Source organism: Scomber scombrus, chromosome 16, assembly GCF_963691925.1.
Source record: "Scomber scombrus chromosome 16, fScoSco1.1, whole genome shotgun sequence".
In the NCBI taxonomy this organism is placed as follows: Eukaryota; Metazoa; Chordata; class Actinopteri; order Scombriformes; family Scombridae; genus Scomber; species Scomber scombrus.
The window spans coordinates 28,720,039-28,744,728 of NC_084985.1; the positions used below are offsets into that span (position 1 = coordinate 28,720,039).

General features: G+C 41.3%; 1 protein-coding gene across 1 annotated transcript in view; it reads left to right on the forward strand.

The window, feature by feature from the left end:
* Window positions 1-24,690, forward strand: part of gabbr1b (gamma-aminobutyric acid (GABA) B receptor, 1b) — a 117,233-nt gene that overhangs the window by 52,533 nt on the left and 40,010 nt on the right. The window contains exons 7-8 of the mRNA XM_062435621.1: window positions 12,949-13,194; window positions 13,353-13,416. Of these exons, the coding sequence (XP_062291605.1) occupies window positions 12,949-13,194; window positions 13,353-13,416 (310 nt within the window). The remainder of the gene's footprint in view (window positions 1-12,948; window positions 13,195-13,352; window positions 13,417-24,690) is intronic.

The following is a 24,690-nucleotide window of genomic DNA, read 5'->3' on the forward strand; positions in this document are numbered from 1 at the left end:
GATCTACTAAGAATAACCGTGTAAATGAAAACATGTGCAACAGGGTGCAGACAGCAGTATTTAAATGAGGGTTTTACGTGTCTTAATGGAGAGTTTGGGGGAGCAGAAAGCCTGCAAGTGCAAAATGAAACAAAAACAAATATTACCAGAACAACCAACACATGGGAGAGTATTTGTGACAAAGTCAGTGCTGTTAGTAAAACCAAAAATATTAACACGGGTGGAAAAAATGGGGCGGCTTTGGCTCAGGAGCGTTCGTACACCAATTGGAGGATTGGCAGTTCGATTCCAGGCATCTTGGGCAAGATACTTAGGGCTTGATTTACTAAAGGTCTGCGTGTGTAAAAACGTGTGCAAACTTTATCGGACATCACCCGCAAAAAATGTGCAGCTCTGTGCACTCTGAATCAGAGTCTTGGTGTCCATTGTTTTCCTCCCCTTCTACAGGTCCAGTGAGTAGAAGTAGGTTTTCATCAGCATCGTGTCTCTTCTCAGTAGGATTTGGTAAGTGTTCAGGTACAGTATGACTTTCTCTCCTTACAGGTGCTGGTTCTGAACCCCGAATCTCTGGATACATGGTGAGTTGCTCCTGGTAGGTAACCTGTCTTTTCTCTGTCCTTTCGGTCGGTCTCTTTAACTAGTATCCCGAGCCATAATCATCATCTGAATCATTTTCACTGTCATCACTAGTGTCTGCTTGTCTTTGATTGTCTGTCATTCTCTCTTGGTTTCGTCTGTTATGTGTTTTCTTCTCAGGGATAGGTCTGGTGTCAGGTGGAGTGACATCGACAGGTAAGTCGTTCACCTGCAACAGGAGATTGCGGTGCAGTGTCCTGCTTTTCTGTTTGTCTCCAGTTTCAGGGCAGACAATGTACACTGGGTTCTCAGCAAGTTGCCGTTCGACTATGTATATAGTCTTCTCCCAGTATGCCCTTAATGTTCCCGGCCCTCTACGTTCACTTAGGTTCAGTGCAGTACTCCTCTTGCCTTCTTGTCATATGTCACCTTTCCCCTTGCACGGGACTTTTTGCTATTCTCGTCGGCAATGCGGTAGGCTTCTGACATCCTTTTAGCCCATTTCTCTGCAAATCCTCTAGGTGAGTATGGTTCCCTTTCTCCAACCAATCCAAACAGCAAGTTGACTGGGAGATGTGGGTGACGGCCGTAGAGGAGGAAAAACGGTGAGTAGACGGTTGATTCATGTCTGGTACAGATGTATGCGTGTATAACATACGGGAGGTGATCCTTCCACCGCAGTTTCTCACTACCAGTCAATGTTCTTAACATCTGGAGGATGGTGCGGTTCAACCGCTCAGCTGGGTTGCCTTGTGGGTAGTAGGGCGGCGTCCGCGAGTGGCCAACCCCTGACAGCAGCTGTAATGATTGAAAGAGTTTGTTCTCAAATTCACGACCCTGGTCATGATGTAGTTTGGATGGATATCCAAACCGGGGTATGAAATCATTGAAGATGCGCTCAGTAGCTGTTTTCCCTCTCTTGTTCTTCGTGGGGTATGCCTGGGCAAATCTAGTGAAATGATCAATCACTACTAGAATTTATTCATATCCCCCACAACTGGTTTCCAGATGCAAGTAGTCAATATACACAAGCTTTAAAGGGAAGTTAGATGTGATGCTGCCCATAGGAGCTTGAGTGTGTCGTGGGTTTCTTAGACCTGATACAGGGACATTTTCGGGTGACATAGTCTTCAATTTCTTTAGCCATAAATGGCCAGTAAAATCTTTTCCGAGCAAGAAGGAGCACTCTTCCTGTGCCTACATGACCCATTTCATTGTGTAGGTACTTCAGAGCTATCGGCCTGTGTTTCAGAGGGAGGACTAACTGCTTTTGCTGGTTCGTCCTTCTGTAGAGGAGGCCGTCTTCAAGTTGCAACTTACTCCACTCATGCAGCAGCTTTCGGGTGGCTCCACTTACAGTTTGGCGTATGTCATCTGTCAGTTTTGTGTTTGACTCCTTCAACTCAATAATCTTGCCTATTGCTTGATCCTCTCTTTGAGCCTTAACAAGACAAGGAGGTTGCGGGGGAGGATCCGGGGAACACATGTTAAGTGCTGCAACCCAGGCCACATCCTTCCGTTCTGCTGCCTGACTCCCATCCCATGTAGCACGCACTGCCTCGTTCGAAAGCTCCTCTGTACAAACCACCTCATATTTTTCCATGTCCAAGGGGAGGCGAGACACTGTGTCTGCATCCACATTTGATTTTCCAGGCCTGTACCTGATGTCGAACCGGAAATCTGAGAGTTCTCCCACCCACCGATGAACAACAGCGTTGAGCTTTGCTGTACTCATGATATAGGTCAGGGGGTTGTTGTCTGTGTACACAGTGAAATGGGGAGCGTAGTACAGGTAGTCCCTGAACTTTTCACACACAGCCCATTTCAATGCGAGGAACTCCAGTTTTCTACTGTGCAGGTGGTAGTTACGTTCAGCCAGTGTCAAAGTCCTCGAGCCATAGCCAATGACTCTCAGCTTTCCATTCTGGCGCTGATAGAGGACAGCCCCCAGGCCCTGGTCTGAGGCGTCTGTATGCAGTATGAAAGGTAGGTTGAAATCAGGGTATGCTAAAACAGGTGGGGTTAGAAGGAGAGTGACCAGTTGCTCTAAGGCTTCCTGATGTTGAGGGGTCCAGTCAACAGGCTCTCGGGAAGGCAGCTGTGGGCGTTTGGTGGTTTTCCCACATGTTGGAATCTGGGCTTTCACTGGCTTATTTTGGAAAAACTCATAGATTGCCTTTGCGATCCTGGAAAAATCCGGGATGTATGAACGATAATATCCCAGCTGTCTGTGGTGTCTTGCTTGTCAAGGTTTTGTGCCCGGTCATCGCTGCTTGCAGCTTTAATTATTATTATCATCATTAGGGCTGCAACAACGAATCAATTGAATCGATAAAAATCGATTGTTTGGCAGCGAATTTCATTATCGATTTGTTGTGTTGCACGATTAATGCGTCACTTGCTATGTTGCAGAGTGCTTTACTTCACGTGCAAACAGAGCTAGTATCATGGCAGAGGCGGAAAAAATGGTTCGACCGAAATCTTCTAAAGAGTAAGAGCAGTTCACACAACATAAAACTAGAAAGCGTGTGCGGCATCTTGCACACATGCACGCACACAAAAAAACGATTGTTTTTCTATCGCTTTTGCACATAAAGTCAGTGATATAATGTCACCGTTTGGATCAATTAACCTTGTTGCAGTGTGCTCCCTCATTCTAGTTCGTGAACTATCAGCTTCTACCTGCTGTGATCTAACAGTCAGCAGTAGGAGATGAGGAGAGCAGCAAGCACACATAATATGTATGGTAGCCTACTGATGGAAAAAGTATAACTGGCCACTACAAAATAAACCACATTTCATACTGTTTATATGTAGTTTCAGACACATTGTGGGTTTTTTTCTGGGTTGTGTGTGAAATCATTAAGAATAATATCAGACCAGTCTGTACACCACCAAGATGAACTGGTTTAGACTTTATTCTTGGTTGACACTGCGAAAGGGTAATATTGATTTATGTGCTCTATTTGTGTGAAATATGTTTCTTATTACTGATATCTTATAGTTTGTGATAAATAATATAACTTTATTTTATGTATATACTAGAACCACCACTGAATGTTGAAACAAATCCTGTTAACCGTTTTGTGATTTACATTTTTCTTTATTATGTATCTTTTACTTACTGTTCTGACAGCTCAGGTCCCTTTAAACAACAGAAAATTCCTCTTTTTGTGTAGCATACATGTGTATGTTTTTTTGTTAAAGCTATCGGACATTAACATTTAGTTGTGTTTTTTAAATTATTATTTATAATTTAATATAACTTAACCAGTTTGTTTGTGCACTTTTTTACATTGTCAATTTGAAATATTGTAATCGACTGATTTAATTGATTATTAAAATAATCGTTAGTTGCAGCCCTAATTTTTATTAGTATAATTATTATTATTATTATTTTAGAGTAAGTGAGGCGTGCTTTGGTGACATTACTATTAATAAAATTAGCTTTTGTGAAACATTCACGCTACTTGAAAAAAAAAAATCCAACATTCTTTTCTGCTTGCTGTTGCTTGCCATTATTGCTTGAATGGGTGGACACAGCTCCTGAGGAGGAGTTTCCCCGACATATTTTTCCTCAAAAAATATTTATTTTATTATTATTTATTTATTTTCCACACATCCGTACAACTATGTTTAAACTCATTATATGGATAATTTATGTTGTTTTAATTTTTAAAGAGTACTGCTGATTGTAAGATGCTACATCTTATTGCCACCACAGGGGTGAGTGATCAGGCTTCTAGGGAATAAGCAGATTGCAGAAATGAGCAGGATTCTGACCATGCAAAGCTTTTAAAAACAGTATATTAAGTCTTAAAATCAGTTAACTAACAGGTAACCAGTGAAGGTTATCTTAATCACTCAGGAATAGCTCAGACACCCAAAAAACGTATTCTGTCACATTTATGGCTTTCTCTGTACTGTACTGTGATGATTGATCTTTGATTGCAACTTCATGATTGCAGTGATATTTTATGATCAATGCCTCACGACTGAGCACATCATGAGTGTGCCCCTGCAATCTGCTGTGTGCATGGAGCTGCTGCTGGCCGCAAGGGTAGCATTAGGTTTACATACTGTCTCCAATAGCATGCCCTCAATGCTCTCCAGATGCTTCTGTCAGCAACAGGAACCAGTGTGACTTTGATCAAACATTTTCTGCCCTCCTCTGAGCATGTCCTTGCAGCTATTATCCTTACTGGTTCTGAAATGATCTGGAATGTATTCTTCATTTTTACTTTCAGCAATAGATAAACAAAAAAGTGTCAAATGGAATGTACAAAAACCAACAGTGCTCATCAGAGGCTTACCTAGAGAAACAAAAAGTGCTGTCATGAATCCCAGTTTCCCATAACACCATGGCTCCAGGCCTGGATTACCAGGATCAAAGATGAGCTGACCCCCATACCTGTCTCTTCCACTCCCCCTCTCTTTTTGCATTTTGTATTTATCATGTTGCCTTTGAGTATCAACCAGTAACACACAGCATACTACATGGCAACTTCACATTTCTCCCAGAGACCAGGAAACCAACCAGTGCCAGAATACAACCCTGCTTCACAATCTCTGCCTATCAATTTACTTTTGGTAATTCAACTACTGTATAAAAAAGGTAAGAACAATATCAGTTGAAATAATACAGGTTTTTAAGACTAAATTTAGCCACCCGCACTGCTGTGGTGACATTTATTTTCTGAAAGTATTTAAGTTTCACACAGTTCTTCTCTGCCATTAGTGCAGATAAACTGTGATGTCTGCACAATGCGCAAGTGGCATCATCAGAGTTTTTGTTTTTTCGGGCCGCACCTGTGAAAGGCACATATTTCAGGTGTTTAATTGTTAGCAGAGTGATATAAATAGTAAAAAGGGCTTTAGTCATAAAGCTTAGAAGCTCCTTATAATTAAAACTGAGGAGGTTTTCAAAGGCTGTTCCCCTTGAGACTGTCTGAAATGAAGGTGATAATTGTCTTCACTTCAGTCAGGCGTGTTAGGAGAGCTGTCAGACTGGGAATGGAGAATTCACATGATGATTGGTGATTGGTGCAATGTGAGGAAATTCAGAAAGTTTAGTGAAAGTAAGAAGGAGGAATGAAGACACAAGCATAGATTGGAATGGACTGCATGTGCAGAAGAATAAATATCCCACAGTCAGTTATGAATGGTCATGAAACAGCCTGGTGTGGTGTTGTGTGAATAAATAAAAAATGAAATAGTTTAAAAAGTTTGATAAATTCACAAACAGTTTGATGGCCGTGATCGTGTAGTGGACAGTATCTCCGCCTGCCACACGGAAGACCGGGGTTCAATTCCCCAACGGGGAGCCAAACGCTTGTCACAGTCTTGACTCCAGTGCCCAGCACATAGACAGCCGAAGCAAAGCTCCTTTTCAATTAGAAAGCTTATTTTGTCTCTATGTTTCTTCCTTTCAAACTGCTGACATCCTTCCAATAAGTGACTTCCAGAACAAAACACACAAGTTGACTTCACTACAGAGCCATGTGCCAGTGAATCTACCTTTAAGCCTCTGGAATTCTCAACTGATTGCACTGGTGCAATGGTGGTGGCAAAGCTGTTTCCTCTCAACTTACTCACTGGTTGTGACTTCATCCTGTTGCTGACCTTAGAACTAGATGGTCCAGAAGGTACATCCCGAATGTCACCAAATAGAGGGTCAGATAGTATTCGGACATGATTTTCAATGAACGCAACCAGATCCTTGAAAACAGCTCTATGTTCAGATGCTTCCAGTATGTCATGTGCAACAGTCCTCCATCGCTCTCTCAGCTTAAATGGCAGCTTAGACATGACAGCTCTCATGGTACTTGGAATGTCCAATTCCCTCATGTACTGCAGCTTCTCCATAACATTACAACAAGAACGCAGAAAGAGAGAGTAAGCTTGTAATGCATTTACATCCTCTGCCTTTATTGCAGTCCAAGCCAACACCTTTTCAATGTATGCAGTGGCGATCTTGTACTCATTGCCAAAATGTTCTTGAAGCAGCCGTTTGCCCTCTGGTGAACTGTTCGAGATAATACAAGCAATCACCTCTGCTGACCTTCTCCTCCACTCCTTGCTCAAATGCTCGCTTAGAGGAAATGTATTGAAGAGGATACCCATCAAATATTGGAATATCACGTGCTGGCAATAACATTAAACATTGCTGATGTACAAGAGCTGCTGTTATTTCATTTTGCCTTTCCATTATGGCACAGATGTTTCCAAATTGCCTTTCATCCGTTGACTGAGAGACTAACAGTTTGGGTTCCAAAGGCTGTGAGGATGCATCCAATTGCGCTGTGCATGGCTGACTAGCCTCCTGTGATAGCATAGCAATTTGTGGAGGGTCATATGTTGGCAGTGACCAATTCTTTGGCTGTTGTTTGCTCTGCTTTACATGTCTGTACTCTTTTGCCATTGGGTTGATACTATTAGAAGCTGTTGCCTTTTTTTGCTTGTCCAGGTAGGAGTTCATTGCATTTGATGACACTTTAGAACCACTTTGAGTGCCAGCGGCCTGTAGCACTGCTAATTTAGCAGCAGATGCAGCTAGCTTAGCTTCCAGCCCAAGCTGTTCCTTGTTCCTTTTAAGCTGTTGCTCTTGTTCCTCCAAAGCATGCATCTTCTGTAAAGCTGCCACATGAGCAAGCAACTCAGCTCTTTCAGCCTTTGCTTTAATTCTTGCAGAGGAATTAGTGCTTGATTTTCCACTACGTGAGGTTTTTCTGCTTGGGTGTTTGCTAGCCACATTTGAAATACTGTCCGCGGGATTCACATCATCATCATCATCATCCTCAACATCATCATCATAACCCTTTAATGTTAGTTCAGCACATGAGACCCATTTTTTCACATGAGAAATAAATTCATCATTGGATATCATTTTTGCTTTGAACCATATGTTGTGTTTTTCTTTTTCATCATCAGGTAAAATACTAATCAAAGAACCATGAATACCTTTTGCATCACACAAATTGACAAGATCATCAAAAGCACCTTGAACCTTTACTTTGTCTTTGCTTTGCATAAGCACCTTCATTTTTCCTCTTAAATTACCTGCTTGATTTAGCTTAGCTTTCCTAGTAGCTTGTAACCTATCACACTTTTCAGCAAAAGCTTTAGCAGTTAGAGTTACAACACGTTTTGGTTTGTCTTTTTGCGTACCAACGCCATTAGTATTGATGTTCATCTCAGCCGATTGCGCAATAGCATCAGCTGGCTCACTCTCAGTTTCACGCGCATCCATAATGATTTCCCCACACACGCAAAGTTCATGAAGTTAATTGTCCTCCTGCTTTGACCACCAATGCATTGGATTTAAGCCCCGATTGTATGTAGCGAACAACTGTGCACTTAAACATAAATGGCCATTCATAAATTTGTAGCACTACAACTCACGGTGGGCGCCATGATGATCCCGGTGAATGACTCCTGTGCAGGCGTCGACATCCTATGGCCGGCTTACCGGCGTCCTCTCGCAGACAGCAGTATGCACACAGGTGGACTTTCAGGTAAGTACAGTGTCCAATGTTAACCCTGATGTCCGCTTTCCAGGATCCCATCAGCTGGAAACTACAGCATCGTCTGCTACATTTAGTGCCGTTCCGGCAGTTTTTCGACTTGAATGTAGCGGCTAAACCTAAAACTTAAAGCCACTGAGGGGCTGCATAGACAGGCTAAAAGTAGTCAAAGCGCTGGCTACTGCACGACTATAACTTGCGTCTAGTGAAACAAACAGTTCCGGATTTGCTTCTTGATTTGATGCGTATTTTATTTCTCACCGTTTCAAGGATCTTCAATAACATGCAAGTATCCATTGCCAGTGCATATAAAGTCCATTCAACTGTGCCATATACAACAAACAAAAACGTGACGGAGCCCGGAGCGGTCGAAAAGCTGTGTGCTCCTCCGTCTAGCAACACCTGACACCTGACAGAAAGTTCCCACCTATACAGAAATGTACACCCAACACCACGAGGACACCTACTGGCCCAATTTGGTACCTAACACATATTGACATACAGAGAAATATCATAATTTACTATGCTATATATTTCTAAATATTATGATGACTGATGGGAAAAATAAACCAGATAAAACTTAAAGTCTGTGTCAAGTCAATTCATTGATTTACTTCTAAACATATTATACATGTTGGAAAATGGTTACAGAAAACATGTGAAAAGGCTGAAAACTATGCAGTACTGAATTGTGGAGATAGAGCCTTAAACTGTGGTTAACCTGCCTAGTGGCTAGTCATTGTTAATATTTAACAATACTACCAGTACAGTCTACAGTTAGCCAGTTAGCTGACCTAGCCGCCAAGTTAGCCGCCGAGCTAGCAGCTGAGCTAGCGGCAGAAAGCTCTCAGACGTAGCGTCCACGTTTCAGGTAGCGGTGGTGACTTTGATTGACAGGTGACACTTGGTAGGGGGCAGGGTTGGAGCGAACTTGGCGTGCACGCCCACAGCGTTTGGGAGCAGAGAAAGAGGCTGATTTTTACACAACTTTGAAGCCTAATTTAATATATTTGGTGATAAAAAAAAATAATTTATTTAATAATTAATGAATTAGTACGAAATATAAGTAAATTAAATGAATCAGTCTGATATCTGAAAGTCATGAACTCTCAATACAGTGACCTCCATCTCTTATATAAAGGAACAGACAAATACTACGAGTTGGCTAAACATTTTTGATATTTATTGAACTACCAAGGGGTAGTGAATGGGAAACACTAAGTATATACACATATATACAATTAGATGAATGAATGAATCGGGAAAAAATTAAGGGTTTTGCCAACAGAATGAATGAAATTAACGAGTCAAAAACACAGCGAGGGACCAAGACTCTACAGTTATTGAAAATAAAATTCTTGAATAGCTTTTGTATCAACTCTGAGGTTTTCTTTACTGTTTCCGTGGTGTTCAAGGCTTGATCATGGGCAAACTTCCCAGAAAAATCCGAGCAACGCAAAGCAGACCTGGTAATCTTTTTGGGTTGCCAGGATAACAGCCAGATGAGAGCCGCTGCAGTTTTGGTGAAACGCTTTGGTTCAGCACTCCTGTAGTAGAGTGAAACCAGTCTCAGACAAGCACAGCAGGGAGGTGTCCCAGTCTCAGTGCATTCAGTGGCAAGCTGTAGAGTTGGATTCATGGAGCTCCAGTGTTGTGCCTGAACGTGTTCAATAAACGATCGTTCATGAACTCGTTCATATTTTGGGCGAACGTGAACTGAACGTAATGTATTCCTGCCTGATGAACGTTATTGTGAAAAAACACCCAAATCTGGCAACACCAGCCACCACGGAGTCGCTCCGCCGCATGCTTCATCAAGATGCGAAGCATGGAGGCAAAAACAAATGAAGGCAGCGGCACCACCCCAGACTCTGCCTCCACCATTAATACGGCATCTTTCGTATGATTACTTAAAACTAGGGCCGGGACTCGATTAAAAAAATTAATCTAATTAATTAGAGGCTTTGTAATTAATTAATCGAAATTAATCACATTTTAATCGCATATAAATATTTGACCTGAGAACAGTGAGAAGTAATTTTTTTCACATGGATTTGTAGTATACCATTGAATAATGACTGAATACATAAGCTTAAATCCAACAGACCAGTGCACTTTTTGCCATTAAGTGTAGCAATAGCATATTTAGAAATATAGTACATTTCAGAAATTAGCTAGCTACCACACTAGTGTCCATGCTAGCTGCTATATGTTTTGCATTGAGGTGATACTTGAGGCTCGATGCGGTGATATGCGAATTCCTTGTTGCATAGCTTGCACACAACCATGCTCTTATCCACACTTCCATTCGTTCGTTTTTTGTAACACAATTTCCCATCCACGGGGCCAACCAAAGCGGTCTCACCAGCTACTTTGTTCATGTTCACTGTGGTTTGTTGTTGTCTGAACTACGCTAGTTGGTGCTCCAGTATAATCGGTCCGCCTGAAACTCATCCAGTGAGAAACGTTCCGTGGTGCAAAAATAAGTGTGATTAAAATGCGTCAATTTTTTTAACGCGTTAATTATTGTGTAATTAATTAATCTTAATTAACCTGTTAAAGTCTCGGCCCTACTTAAAACTATTTTGAAATCTGACGCATAGTTTCAGTGTTAAAACTGATAAAATAATTTCTGTCTGTGGTTCTATATGGGCTGTGGCAATAATTATGAAAAATAATCGCAGCAACATATTGAAAAAAAAGAACTAGTTCACTAGTCATTAGTTCATTCTTGGAACTGTGACCTTAGTTCAAAATTTTGAATTATGAACTATGAACTGAACTAGTTAATTAAAAAATTTGTGAATTGAACTTTAAACAAGTTCATGTAGAAAGTGAACTTTCCCAACATTGTGGAGCTCTAGACTAACCATAACAGTACTTAGAAAAGTCTTTAAAAAGTTTAACTACAGGATAATAAATGGGTGATAATAGATTATTCAAATTGGCAAACAGTGTGCAATGTCTAATGGTAGGTATGGCTTGTTTTTAGTGAGAGTTTCTTTTCTGGAACTCTGAGGGAAATTTAAAATAAGACAACCACCATGGTGCACACACCTTGGTTAAGATTTTTACACATTTTAGCAGGCATTTTCTGACAGTTTTAGACAATCACTGTTAGTAAGAAGAGAGAGGAGCAACCCATTAGTAACCAAACTGTTCAATACGCAGAGTCCTTCTCAAGAAAAGACTAAAGAGCTCTTTTGCAAACACCTCTGCAATTGCTGGACTGAACAAAAAAACAAAAAAAAACCCTTCTTCTGCATTGCCTCTATGCATTGCCTGTTGGCACCTACGTCCTGTGGGACTCGTACTTAATTTTATGGCACTTACTCGTGTTGTTTTCTCGTGACTAGATCCCTGCTTGTGTTCTAACATGAATGTCGTGGAAAATTGGGCCTATCAAGACCTGGTCATCCCAGAAGGTGCTACAGCAAAATTAATCTGTGTCTTTTCAATATATCTAGTTGTAAAAGCTTGGTGACAAAGTGAATACTCGCAAGGCTTGTTTGTTAACTGGTGTAACTGGATAACTACTAACTTGCAAGTCGGCCTGGCCAGGCTAACACTATTCAATCACAATATATCTTAGAGCTTCACTCTATTTTCTCTCTGTGATAAGTTGGTTTTGATGCCACCTTGTGGCTTTAGATAGAAAACCGCTGTTGTTACAGTGCTTTATGGTTGGCCAACAATTTACCTTTTACAACATGTGGTCTAGTCTGTTTCTTGCAGTTGCTAAGTAAACATGTGTTCTTGACTTCAATTCACTGCCTGATTTTTGAGTCCCCCCAAATATATTACACTCTCTAATGTCCCTTTTTTATTCTGAAATTTTGTTCACTAATGTAATCAATTTCGTTTAATAAAAAAAGTTATTGAAGAGGGAAAATAAAAGCTTTACTCAGTCACTGACAAGACAATAACTTCACATAGTTCAAAGGTGTGTTTGCACCATCAACTGTTCTTGAAGTGGTATGCTAACCAATACTTTTTTTGTGCAGCAGTTTTTACTCTGACAGGAGGTTAGTAAAGTAAATTGTGCAACAAAATTAATGATATGCTATGATAGCGTCCTCAAGCTCTCAAAGGTCAGGTGAGATGGTCCCCAAAGGATTTGCCATAACATCATTGTGTATTCCTGCACCAAGCCTCACAGACACCTAAACTAACCAACTAATCTGCACTAAATTATGGGATACTGGAAAGGATGCGCCAATAGTGTTGAAGACAAATTTAGTCCACTTTTGGAGGAGCCCTCAGAATGGCTTGTCACCCTGTTCTGACGTCGTTGAGCTTGAAATGAGACTTTATTAGGTTGTTAGTGTCTATTGCTAGAAAGTATTCCAGTTTTATTTCTTGAAGAACTGTGACATTATGTAGCCTGAAAACTGGATAAGTAAGAGGTAAGGGTAGGTGGATGGGTTTATTTCTGTTTTCTTGTTATCATGACTGCAATATTTCCCTAACCTTATCCATATAGATCTTGTTTTAACCATGGCCCACCTTAAAAAAGTTATTTGAAACCAATATTTCCCACTAATTTTAAACTAAAATAAACCTAAAATTATGTTGTGCAGCATTTTTTCAGATAACATTGAACTTCCAATTTATTACCCATTCTGCCAGACTGTAAACATCCATCACACTTTATAGACCTGCCTCCTGCTTAAACTTCAATTTAGCCTACTTGCCACCAAATACAGTTGTGTAAATCATCTAGCTAACATCTATCAATCAACAGATTAGGACCAGCTCATGCAGATATTTTAATCTAAACATAAATGTAACACAATTGTAGCATCAACCATATGTACCAAGCACTTTCTCTCATCACTTTCCTCTCTAGACCTCCCAGGAGTTTCTAGCCCAGCTGATGAATAAACTTGGGGGTAAAAATCCAGAAGAGACTGGTGGTTTCCAGGAAGCCCCGCTTGCCTATGATGCTGTTTGGGCCCTTGCTCTGGCCCTCAACAAGACTGTGGGGCCTCTAAAGTCCACTGGTCATCGGCTAGAAGATTTCAACTACAACAATCGAGGTATCACAACCGAGATCTACCGAGCCCTCAACACCAGCTCCTTTGAAGGAGTTTCAGTGAGTACAAAAATCCTGATGAAAAGGAAGGGGGTGGTGAGGTGCAGAAAAGTGAGAAAGGGCTGAGAGTGCTGCATAGAGAGATTAGAAAGAGAGAGAGAGGTGAACTGACTAAAGGATGGAGGGGGATGTTAATACATTCTGCCTTTTTCTTGTAGGGTCACGTTGTGTTTGACGCTCAAGGTTCTCGAATGGCCTGGACCCTCATTGAACAGCTTCAAGGTATGCCACAGTACATGTCCCTCCTTTAAAATAGAATTAATTTTAATAATCAGCTTATTATATACAACATCCTGCTACCATGTCCTTTTCATCACACGGTAGTAAATGCATATCCATATAAATATATTCATATATATTGTTAGCTTGGTTTGAACTAACTAGATGCCCGAGCCACCTCATCTGGCTCTTCTCAACGCGGAGGAGCAGCGGGTCTACTCCGAGCTCCTCCCGGATGACCGAGCTTCTCACCCTATCTCTAAGGGAAAGCCCAGCCACCCTGCGGAGGAAGCTCATTTTGGCCGCTTGTACCCGAAATCTCATTCTTTCGGTCACTACCCAAGCTCATGACCATAGGTGAGGGTAGGAACGAAGATCGACTGGTAAATCGAGAGCTTCGCCTTTCGGCTCAGCTCCCTCTTCACCACGACGGATCTGTGCAGGGTCCGCATTACTGCAGACGCCGCACCGATCCGCCTGTCGATCTCCCGCTCCATCCTTCCCTCACTCTTGAACAAGATCCCGAGGTACTTTAACTCCTCCACTTGGGGCAGGATCTCATCCCCGACCCGGAGAGTGCACTCCATCCTTTTCCGGCTGAGGACCATGGACTCGGATTTGGAAGTGCTGATTCTCATCCCGGCCGCTTCACACTTGGCGGCGAACCGATCCAGTGAGAATTGGAGGTCACGGCCTGATGAAGCCAACAGGACCACATCATCTGCAAAAATCAGTGACCCAATCCTGAGGTCACCAAACCGGAACCCCTCGACGCCCTGGCTGCGCCTAGAAATCCTGTCCATAAAAATTATGAACAGGATCGGTGACAAAGGGCAGCCCTGGCGGAGTCCAACCCCCACCGGAAACGAGTCCAACTTACTACCAGCTATGCGGACCAAGCTCTGACACCGGTCGTACAGGGAACGGACGGCCCGTATCAGGGGGTCCGATACCCCGTACTCCCGGAGAACCCCCCACAGGACCCCCCGAGGGACACGGTCGAATGCCTTTTCCAAGTCCACAAAGCACATGTGGACTGGTTGGGCAAACTCCCATGCACCCTCAAGGATCCTGCAGAGGGTGTAGAGCTGGTCCACAGTTCCACGACCCGGGCGAAAACCGCATTGCTCCTCCTGAATCCGAGGTTCGACTATCCGACGGACCCTCCTCTCCAGTACCCCCGAATAGACCTTACCAGGGAGGCTGAGGAGTGTGATCCCCCTATAGTTGGAACACACCCTCTGGTCCCCCTTCTTAAAAAGAGGGACCACCACCCCAGTTTGCCAATCCAGAGGCAGTGCCCCGGATGTCCATGCGATGTTGCAGAGTCGTGTCAACCATGACAGCCCCACAACATCCAGGGCCTTGAGGAACTCCGGGCGGATCTCATCCACCCCCGGGGCCTTGACACGAGGAGCTTTTTGACCACCTCGGCGACCTCAGCCCCAGAGATAGGAGAGCCCACACCCTGGTCCCCAGGCCCTGCTTCCTTACCTGAAGGCGTGTCAGTGGGATTGAGGAGGTCTTCGAAGTATTCCTTCCACCGATCCACGACGTCCCGAGTAGAGGTCAGCAGGGCACCGTCCCCCTCATACACAGTATTGACGGTGCACTGCTTCCCCCTCCTGAGACGCCAGATTGTGGTCCAGAACCTCTTCGAAGCCGTCCGGAAGTCGTTTTCCATGGCCTCACCGAACTCCTCCCATGTCCGGGTTTTTGTCTCAGCGACCGCCGCAGCCGCCCCCCCGCTTGGCCTACCGGTACCTGCCTGCTGCCTCCGGAGTCCCACAGGCCAAAAAGGCCCTTTTGGACTCCTTCTTCAGCTTGACGGCATCCCTCAGCGCCGGTGTCCACCAGCGGGTTCGGGTATTGCCGCCACGACAGGCACCGACCACCTTGCGGCCACAAGACCGGTCGGCCGCCTTGACAATGGAGGCACGGAACATGGACGTTCCCAGCAGACCCTCACAATGCGTTTAGGTCTGCCAGGTCTGACCGGCAGCCTCCCCGTCCATCGGAGCCAACTCACCACCAGGTGGTGATCAGTTGACAGCTCCGCCCCTCTCTTCGCTCCCGAGTGTCCAAGACATGCGGCCACAAGTCCGACGACACGACTACAAAGTCAATCATCGAACTGCGGCCTAGGGTGTCCTGGTGCCAAGTGTACATATGGACACCCTTATGCTTGAACATGGTGTTCGTTATGGACAATCTGTGACGAGCACAGAAGTCTAATAATTATTATTATTAAGATTATTAGTTTAAGATTGTTTATGGTTCAAATATAAACTTAGAGGGCCCTATCTTGCGCCCAGCTCACAGCAGATGGCGGTAGCAATGCATGTGTCTTTGTTAGTTTCATTGCATATTTCACTGTTATTTTAGGGGTGCATTATCAAGATTTTAATACTCGGGTACACAATGGGCCTGATTCACTAAAGGTTTGTGTGTGTAAAAACGTGTGCAAACTTGACATCACTCGCAAAAAATGTGCAAGCTGATCTACTAATGTGGTGCACTGAGGCTTGTGTCTTTCAATTGTATCAATCAATAAATCAATCTTTATTTGTATATCGCCAAATCACAACAAAGTCATCTCAAGGCACTTTACACATAGAGCAGGTTCTAAACCGTACTCTTCAGGTTTTAATTTTAAAGAGACCCAACATTCCCACATGAGCAAGCACTTGGCGACAATGGCAAGAAAAAACTCCCTTTTAACGGGAAGAAACCTCAGGCAGAACCAGGTTCAAAGTGGGAGAACATCTGCCTCGACCGGTTGGGGTAGAGAGGAGAGAGAGGAATAATAGGAGAGAGAAGCACATTGAAAATCAACACTGAAGCTACTAGGTCCATGACTGGAATCTGTCATCCCGACGTCTAAAGGCCCAGATTATCTGTGAAACGAGAAAGCACAGACAACTCCGGGGAATAAGTTTAGGTTATTGAATGCATTAATAGTACATTCATGTTAATGGATATACCTAGATGAATGGATAGAGAGAGGGAGGAGGAGAGAGGAGCTCAGTGCATCATGGGAGTCAACCAGCAGTCTAAGCCTATACCAGCATAAACTAGGAGCTGGTCCAGGACAAGCCTGGCCGGCCCTAACTATAAGCTTTATCAAAAAGGAAAGTTTTAAGCCTACTCTTAAACGTAGAGAGGGTGTCTGCCCCCCGGACCGAATCTGGAAGATGGTTCCACAGGAGAGGAGCCTGATAACTGAAGGCTCTGCCTCCCATTCTACTTTTAGAGATACTAGGAACCACAAGTAGGCCTGCATGCTGGGAGGTACATAAGGTACTATGAGCTCTTTAAGATATGATGGAGCCTGACCATTAAGAGCTTTGAAAGTAAGGAGAAGGATTTTAAATTATATTCTAGATTTTACAGGAAGCCATATTACATCATATGGAGTAATATGATCATATTACTCTATTTTAGTTTCACTGCATTGGCTTCCTGTAAAAGCCAATGCTCTTTCTAGTTTTTGTCAGAACGCGTGCAGCTGCATTCTGGAGTCTACAAGTAACAAAATTGTGGACTAGTTTTTCAGCATCAATTTGAGACAGAATGTGCCTGATTTTTGTAATATTACGCAGATGAAAAAAGGCAGTCCTTGAAATGTGTTTTATGTGGGAATTGAAGGACAAATCCTGATCAAATATAACTCCTACGTTCCTTACGGTGGTGCTGGAGGTCAAAGTAATGCCATCCAGAGTAGTTATGTCATTAGATAATGTGTTTCTAAGGTGTTTGGGGCTAAAGCACAATAACTTTTTCTGAGTTTAATAACAGGAAGTTGCAGGTCATCCAGGCCTTTATGTCCTTAATGCATGTTTGTAGGTTGGTTAACTGGTTGCTTTCACCTGGCTTTATTGATAGATATAATTGAGTATCATCTGCATAACAATGAAAACACTGAAGCCTGAGGAACACTGTATCTAACTTTTGTTTGCATGGAGGATTTATCATTAACATGTACAAACTGAAATCTATCTGATAAATAGGACTTAAACCAGTTTAAGTCCTAAAATTCAAGTCCCTGTTACAGGATTTGATGATCAATGGTGTTGAAAGCAGCACTACGGTCTAACAGGACGAGGACAGAGAGAAGTCCATTGTCTGCTGAAGTTAAGAGGTCATTTGTAACTTTTACAAATAACTTTGCAGGCTGTCTCTGTGCTATGATGAGCTCTAAATCCAGATTGAAAATCCTCAAATAAACTATTACTATGTAGAAAGTTACACAGCTGATTGGCAACTGTTTTCTCAAGGATCTTGGAGAGAAAAGTGGAGATTAGATATAGGTCTATAGTTGGCTAGAACCTCTGAATCAAGAGTAGGCTTCTTAAGAAGTGGTTTAATGACAGCTACTTTAAAGGACTGTGGTACATATCCTGTCACTAAAGACAGATTGATCATATCTAATAAGGAAGTGCTAACTGAGGAAAAGGCTTCCTTAAGCAGCCTAGTTGGAATCGAGTCTAAGAGACAGGTTGATGGTTTGGAAGAAGTAATCATTGAGGTTAATTCTATAAGGTCGACTGGAGAGAAATGGTCTAAATAAATATCAGGTTTAACAGTGATTTCTAAGTGTCCTGTGTAAGAGGATAAATCATTGCCTATTGAGGGCAGGATGTGATTAATTTTGTCCATAATAGTTAAGATTTTATCATTAAAGAAACTCATGAAGTCATCACTACTGAGAGTTAAAGGAATACATGGATCAGTAGTGTTATGACTCTTTGTCAGTTTAGCCAAAGTGCTGAAAAGAAACCTTGGACTGTTTTTATTCTCCTCTATTAGTGATGAGTAGTAGGCAGCTCTGGTGTTACGGATGGCCTTCTTATATGTTTTAAGACTTCCTGTCTTGCCAGTCTAAGCGAGATTCTTCTAGTTTGGTGGAACGCCATATTCTTTCTAATTTTCGTGAAGTTTGCTTTAATTGTCTAGTTTGATAATTATACCAAGGAGCTGTTCTCTGTTGTTTTATTATCTTCTTTTTTAAAGGAGCGATGGAATCCAGAGTTGTTCTCAGTTAGTCTGCAGCACTATCAACAATATAATCTATCTGGGGAGGGCTAAAGTCAGAATAAGTCATCTCTTTTGTATTGAGACATGGTATTGAGTTCAGTACTGATGGAATTATTTCCTTAAATTTAGTGACAACACCATCAGACAGACATCTAGTAAGAACATGTTTGTCTAATGGCATATAGTCCAGTAATAAAAATTCAAATGTTATTAAATAATGGTCTTATAGAAAAGGATTATGAGTGAAAACTATTAAATGTTCAACTTCAATACGATATGTCAGAACAAGGTCGAGGGTGTGGTTGTAACAGTGAGTGGGTTCATTCACATTTTGAGAGAAGCCAATTGAATCTAATAATGAGATAAATGCAGTGTTAAGGCTATCATTATCAACATCCACATGAATATTAAAGTCACCTACTATAATTACTTTATCAGTACTAAGGACTAAATTTGATAAAAACTCTGAGAAGTTAGATAAAAATTGGGCGTATGGGCCAGGAGGACAGTATGCTATAGCAAACTGTACAAGATAATACGTGCTGTCCATTTAGTACGTTTGCCATAATGAATATGCAATATGGGGCATTTTTACCCCAGTGTGCAATATATAGGGAGGAGACAATGCAAATATGTTATTTAGCCCATGCATTTTGATTTACTAAACTCAAAGTTAATTTTGCTGACGGTAGCTGCGTCTATAAATAAAACCTTTGAAGGACAGGTATTAACCGGCTGCACACTGTGCACAGATGACTTCTGTTACTGTAGAGACGAGGAGACGGAGGCACAATGACAGAATACACACAGGACAGAGTTTTTCCACCTGTGTTAATAATTTTGGAGTGGAATATTTTTGGTTTTACTAACATTGACTTTGTCACTAATACTCTCCCATATGTTGGTTTTTCTGGTAATATTAGTTTTTGTTATAACTCAATATATTAATTAACCTCTTCCACTAGAACCTGATCACATTTCATTTTGCACTTGCAGCTTTCTGCTCGTCCAAACTCTCCATAAAGACACAAAACCCTCATTTAAATACTGCTGTCTGTTGCATCTGTTTTCATTTACACAGTTATTCTTAGTAGATCACCTGCAAAACTCACGCAAACTAAACGTGCAATCTATTGCACTGTGCACGCAATGTAGTACCCTTTATTTGGGATCTTAGTAAATCAGGCCCAATGAGCATACCCTCTGCCTGTTACACACACAGGGACAGGCAGCAGGAAACAAACATACAAACAAATACAAATAAAAGTATGATATAACATATTAAAAAAATACATGTCACAATGGTTAGTCATGATATTTATCAGAATTAATTAATTGTAAAAATAACAGATCAAATGAGAATGAGCCTTCCATTACTGTGTATGTTTGTTTGGGAGGGGTCAGCGCCGCTGCAGACAGTCTTCACAACTGTATGAAATGTTTACATGATTAAACCGTTTTTGAACAATATTTAACGCATATTTTTTAGATAACTTTGATCAGGTTTCCATACTTTCAACAATTAATACCCTGCTGATTTAACCTGTTACTCCATGACTGAACAAAAATAATTTTAAAGAGAACCAAGAGAATGGGTCTCAGAACCACGTCTGCTTCTGGAGGAAAGACGCTCCGCTGCCACTTGGTGATTTTATCAACAAGAACAGCATCTGAACATCTGTGGTTAAAACACCTGTATTGATCTGTTAATGAAAGTGGGTGATTCTTACAGAGTCTGTTATCCACAGCTATTTATACTGTAGGACTGATATGTTGATAATTGTGCAGCCTCTGAGATGCTACATAGAGCGCATAGAGCTCACTGTTTATTAAATCTGCTGATTACACCAGGTTGCTACAGTATAACCACACACACCTCTACTCTCATCAGACTGGTTGGTTATATCTCCATATTCTTCCTTTTTATGAATTAAATGTCAGGTTAGCAGTTCATCAGCCAACTTTCTTTTCAGCAAAAGTAACTCATGTTTTATTCTTGAAACACATTGCTTTGCAAATGCGCTGTTATAAAGGCCATCCGCCTAAGTGACAGCGCTCCTGGCTTTTTAAAGGGAATGGGAGATGACACTCTGATTGGTTTGCCCACATGTTATGCCCAAAACACACCTTAAAATAGCAAAAGTGGATTTGGACACACCGCAAAGGCACTTCTAGGATGCTGCGCTTCTGAAACACTCTTGATGGAGTAGGACACCATGTAGAGGACGGAACAAATCCACATTGCAGCTGGAGTGCAATGCAGTTGTGCCTGGCACTGTGTACTCTGGTACTAGTAATCCTTTAACATTACATGGGCTCATTTGATTCAATGCAAGAAAATGTTTGTATTATTTTTCCTTACAGTGGTACTATTACAGAATTAAGTATGTTCCCTCACAATTGATCTTTGCGGGATTACAGACACTGGCTGCAAAGTGCACAAACCCAGCCAGGGCTGTTGTTAACCAAAGAAAATCTTAGTCAACTGAAATTGTACATAATCTTCAACTAATGCCTACCAAACATTAGAAGACTTTTGAAAGGACTAAAGTGTTACACCCTCTCTCATTTAAAGACAATGTGTCATAAATCACAGAGTTTTTAGTCACAGACTAAGATTTTGCAAAGACTGGGGATCTTTCAGGGTTACTATTTCCAAGACTGCAACTAGATTCCTTTTAAGATTGTTTCCCATCCTGCTCCTGCTGAAATTTACAAGAAAAATGTTGAATAATGGAGCAGAAACAGAAGCTGATTTTGGCCACGACTGCTCCTGTGTGTGCTGTGGTTTGTTCCTAAAAACTAGATAAAAGAAAATGCTAATTTAATAATTAACTCAATGGGCAACCAGTCAGAGGATATTTTTCATCACCATAGATGATGAGAGGTTCATCTTGAAAGTGGAAAATTACACGATTTAATATGACATTACCAATTACCACCACTGCTGCAATGACTGTCCTGGTCCCTGGCTTCCTCTCCAGGTAGAGAGGTGGCTTTCTTCTAGGATGCTGCGCTTCTGAAACACTCTTGATGGAGTAGGACACCATGTAGAGGACGGAACAAAACCACATTGCAGCTGGATTGCAATGCAGTTGTGCCTGGCACTGTGTACTCTGGTACTAGTAATCCTTTAACATTACATGGGCTCATTTGATTCAATGCAAGAAAATGTTTGTATTATTTTTCCTAAAATTCTCTCTTTACCTAACCACCTCCCCAAACTCTCTTCACTGCATAAACTTTACTAAAAAAATAGAGATGAACTGTGCAACACCCACTCAGGTGTGCGCAACTTCTATAGTATAGTCTATATTGATTATAACAGACGTGCTCTGCTGTGGCCATGCTGCAACAGACGTGTCTCACTGCATCTGTGCCCAGTGTATTTTGGCCATAAGGCAGAGGGTTTCTGCTATATCTAATACGTCATCTATTCAGAGTTTCCTCAGAATTTTATTTTTTCAGGTTCGATAAGTGTCTGAAACAACTAAAACTACAACATTTTAATCTTCCTCTTATTTAATGAACCATACCTGGCCTGTAGCACATGTAGACCAAGAGTAATTACAAAATCCAAGAATGGCAAGTCAGTACTTGTCAAACTAATGCAGTTCATCTCATATTCAGATCATATTGTCCTCCTTTGGAACAGCCATCTTTTCTGCAGTATTAGTCTAGCATTATGTTAGCTCCATCTGTTGTCCTGTAAAGGCTGTACACAGACGTCCTTGCAATACATGTTTTTGTCCCCAGCCACTTTCTTTCACTTGCTGGAAGAGGAAGTTCATAAGGAAGGTCACACTATTTCCCCACATCCCACCCCCTCTGTGCAGGTGTCCCAACTAACCAGTAGTGAAGCACTACACACAGGCGTAACTAACACCACTTATGATGGTTGAACTTCAAGGTGTTCCAGTTCCAGAACCCTGGTGTTGTCTGTACTTCTTCACTACCATGGTTTAATGAGAACGCTGAACTAAACATCATTACAGCTTTCAGTTACAGCTGTGTATTTCCTGCAGTCTCATGTCAGAACCCAGATCTTCTGTGGAGGGCTGGTGGAATCATGCTGTTTGAACAGGCTTTATTGTTTTTGGAGTTCAAGCCATTCAAGGCCATTCAAGGACCCTTTTGTACCAAATAATGCAGAAGATGAGTCACAATTATACTTGAAAAATAGAAAATTAAATAATGAAAATTATAAATAGCTGCATCATTAAATTAAGCAGTATTACACATGAGGATATGCTTTACTGTTATTTCATGGTATATTTATTTTAGGATGACACTTGCTTGTCAATCAATCCCTATGGTTATGATCGGTTGCCAGGTCACCAGGCCGCAGAGTTATAGACAAAAGTTGTTACTCACTGTTCTGGTTTGGTCAGTCAGAAATAAAGTTGAAAATTGGTTCACCAGCTCCTGTCATAATCAAAGTAAATATTGTAAAGATATGTGCACTGCTTTCAACATTCACTTTTCTGCTGCTGGACATCTTTTTGATAATACAATGAATGATAATTGAATTATAACCTTAAGCGATCGTCCTCCAATTGGAAGATTGGCGGTTCGATTCCCGGCTCCTCCAGTCCACAGGTCAATGTGTCCTTGGGCAAGACACTTAACCCGGAATTGCTCCCGTTGCTGTGCCAACGATGTGTGAATGAGAATTAATGGTTAGTGTCCTCCTGATGAGGAGGTTGGCACCCTGCGTGGTAGCTCCTGTCATCAGTGTATGAATGTGTGTGAATGGATGAATGAGATGTAGTGTAAAAGCACTTTGAGTGGTCGTAAAGACTAGAAAAGTGCTATATAAGTACAGTCCATTTAGTCCATTTAGCTGAACTGCAAGGTAATATTTCTCCACCAAACTTCACTTACCTTTAGTCTAAAGGAAGTTACTGATGCTTTTCTTGCTATTGATAGAAGGAAATCAACTGGAGCAGATAAATTATTATTTTCTTAAACTGTCAGTGCCACTAATTACAGAATGTATAACTCATATTTTCAACCTGACTATCTCCACTGGAATAATCCACAAGGTCTGGAAAACAGAATCTGTCCTTCCCCCTACATAAATGTGGTGATGAATCTATAGTAAATAATTAGCGCCTTATTTCCAAACCATGTTGCCTTACTAAAATACTGGAATCACTGGTTAATAATCAGCTCAGATCTTATCTCTCTTTGTTCTTTGTACTCACCCCCTTTCAGTCTGGTTTTAGGCCTATACATAGCACCATATCTGCAAAAGGCCTTGTGCTGCTCTGTTTATAGACCTGTTAAAGGCATTTGATACTGTTGATCACTCAGTACTTCGACAAAAACGTTCCTATATCGGTTTTGATCCTGTCAGTTGTCTACAGTTTGAAAACCACCTCTCTAACAGATGACAGCGTGTTACAATGGATGTCCTAAATATTTCAAAAGGTGTTCCGCAAGGTTTGGTGTTAGGTCCAATATTGTTCTCAGTTTACATAAATGATACTGTCCCATCTTCTGAATCTTACAAATTCCAACTTTATGCAGATGACACAGTTTTATATGGAACTTCAACTCCCCAGTCAACCAGTGAACAGCTGCAATCCTCATTTGATTCACTTCCACTTCAATTACATAGAAATAAGTTAGCTATACAAAACGAAATGGATGCTGTCCACTAAGAATACTCACACTGAAGCCAGTTATATTATCTCTGCTAATGGCACATACATAGAGAAAGTGCCCCAGTATAAATACCTTGGCATCTGGCTAGACAATAATTTAATAAATTAATAATTCAACTTTAAGCATCACATTAACACATCTACATATTGGTCAAAAGTCAAAAGTAAAATGAGTCACACTACCAAATTATAGCACAATTTATATGTTGTTCTACTTGTGTATTTATGTGATACAGGATTTGTGCATTTACTTTGATTTCTGTGTTTTTTTATTAGCAATAAGTTATAATTAGTGATAATTGGATTCTTTATTTAATTTATATTTATATATTAGAATTGTTTCTACTCTTTATAATTTACTTTTTAGTATTTGTGATTGTATCTAACTTTTGTATTTATGGTTATTTCCATAAATACCAAAATGATCCATCTATAAAATATCTATATGGGGAAACCTTTTACAGTGCTGCATACTGCATATGATAATTATATATTTACAAAGTAGAATAGACTATTTACTATAGATACTGCCACTTTACATTTGATCTATTTTAACCCTGAAGTCACACAA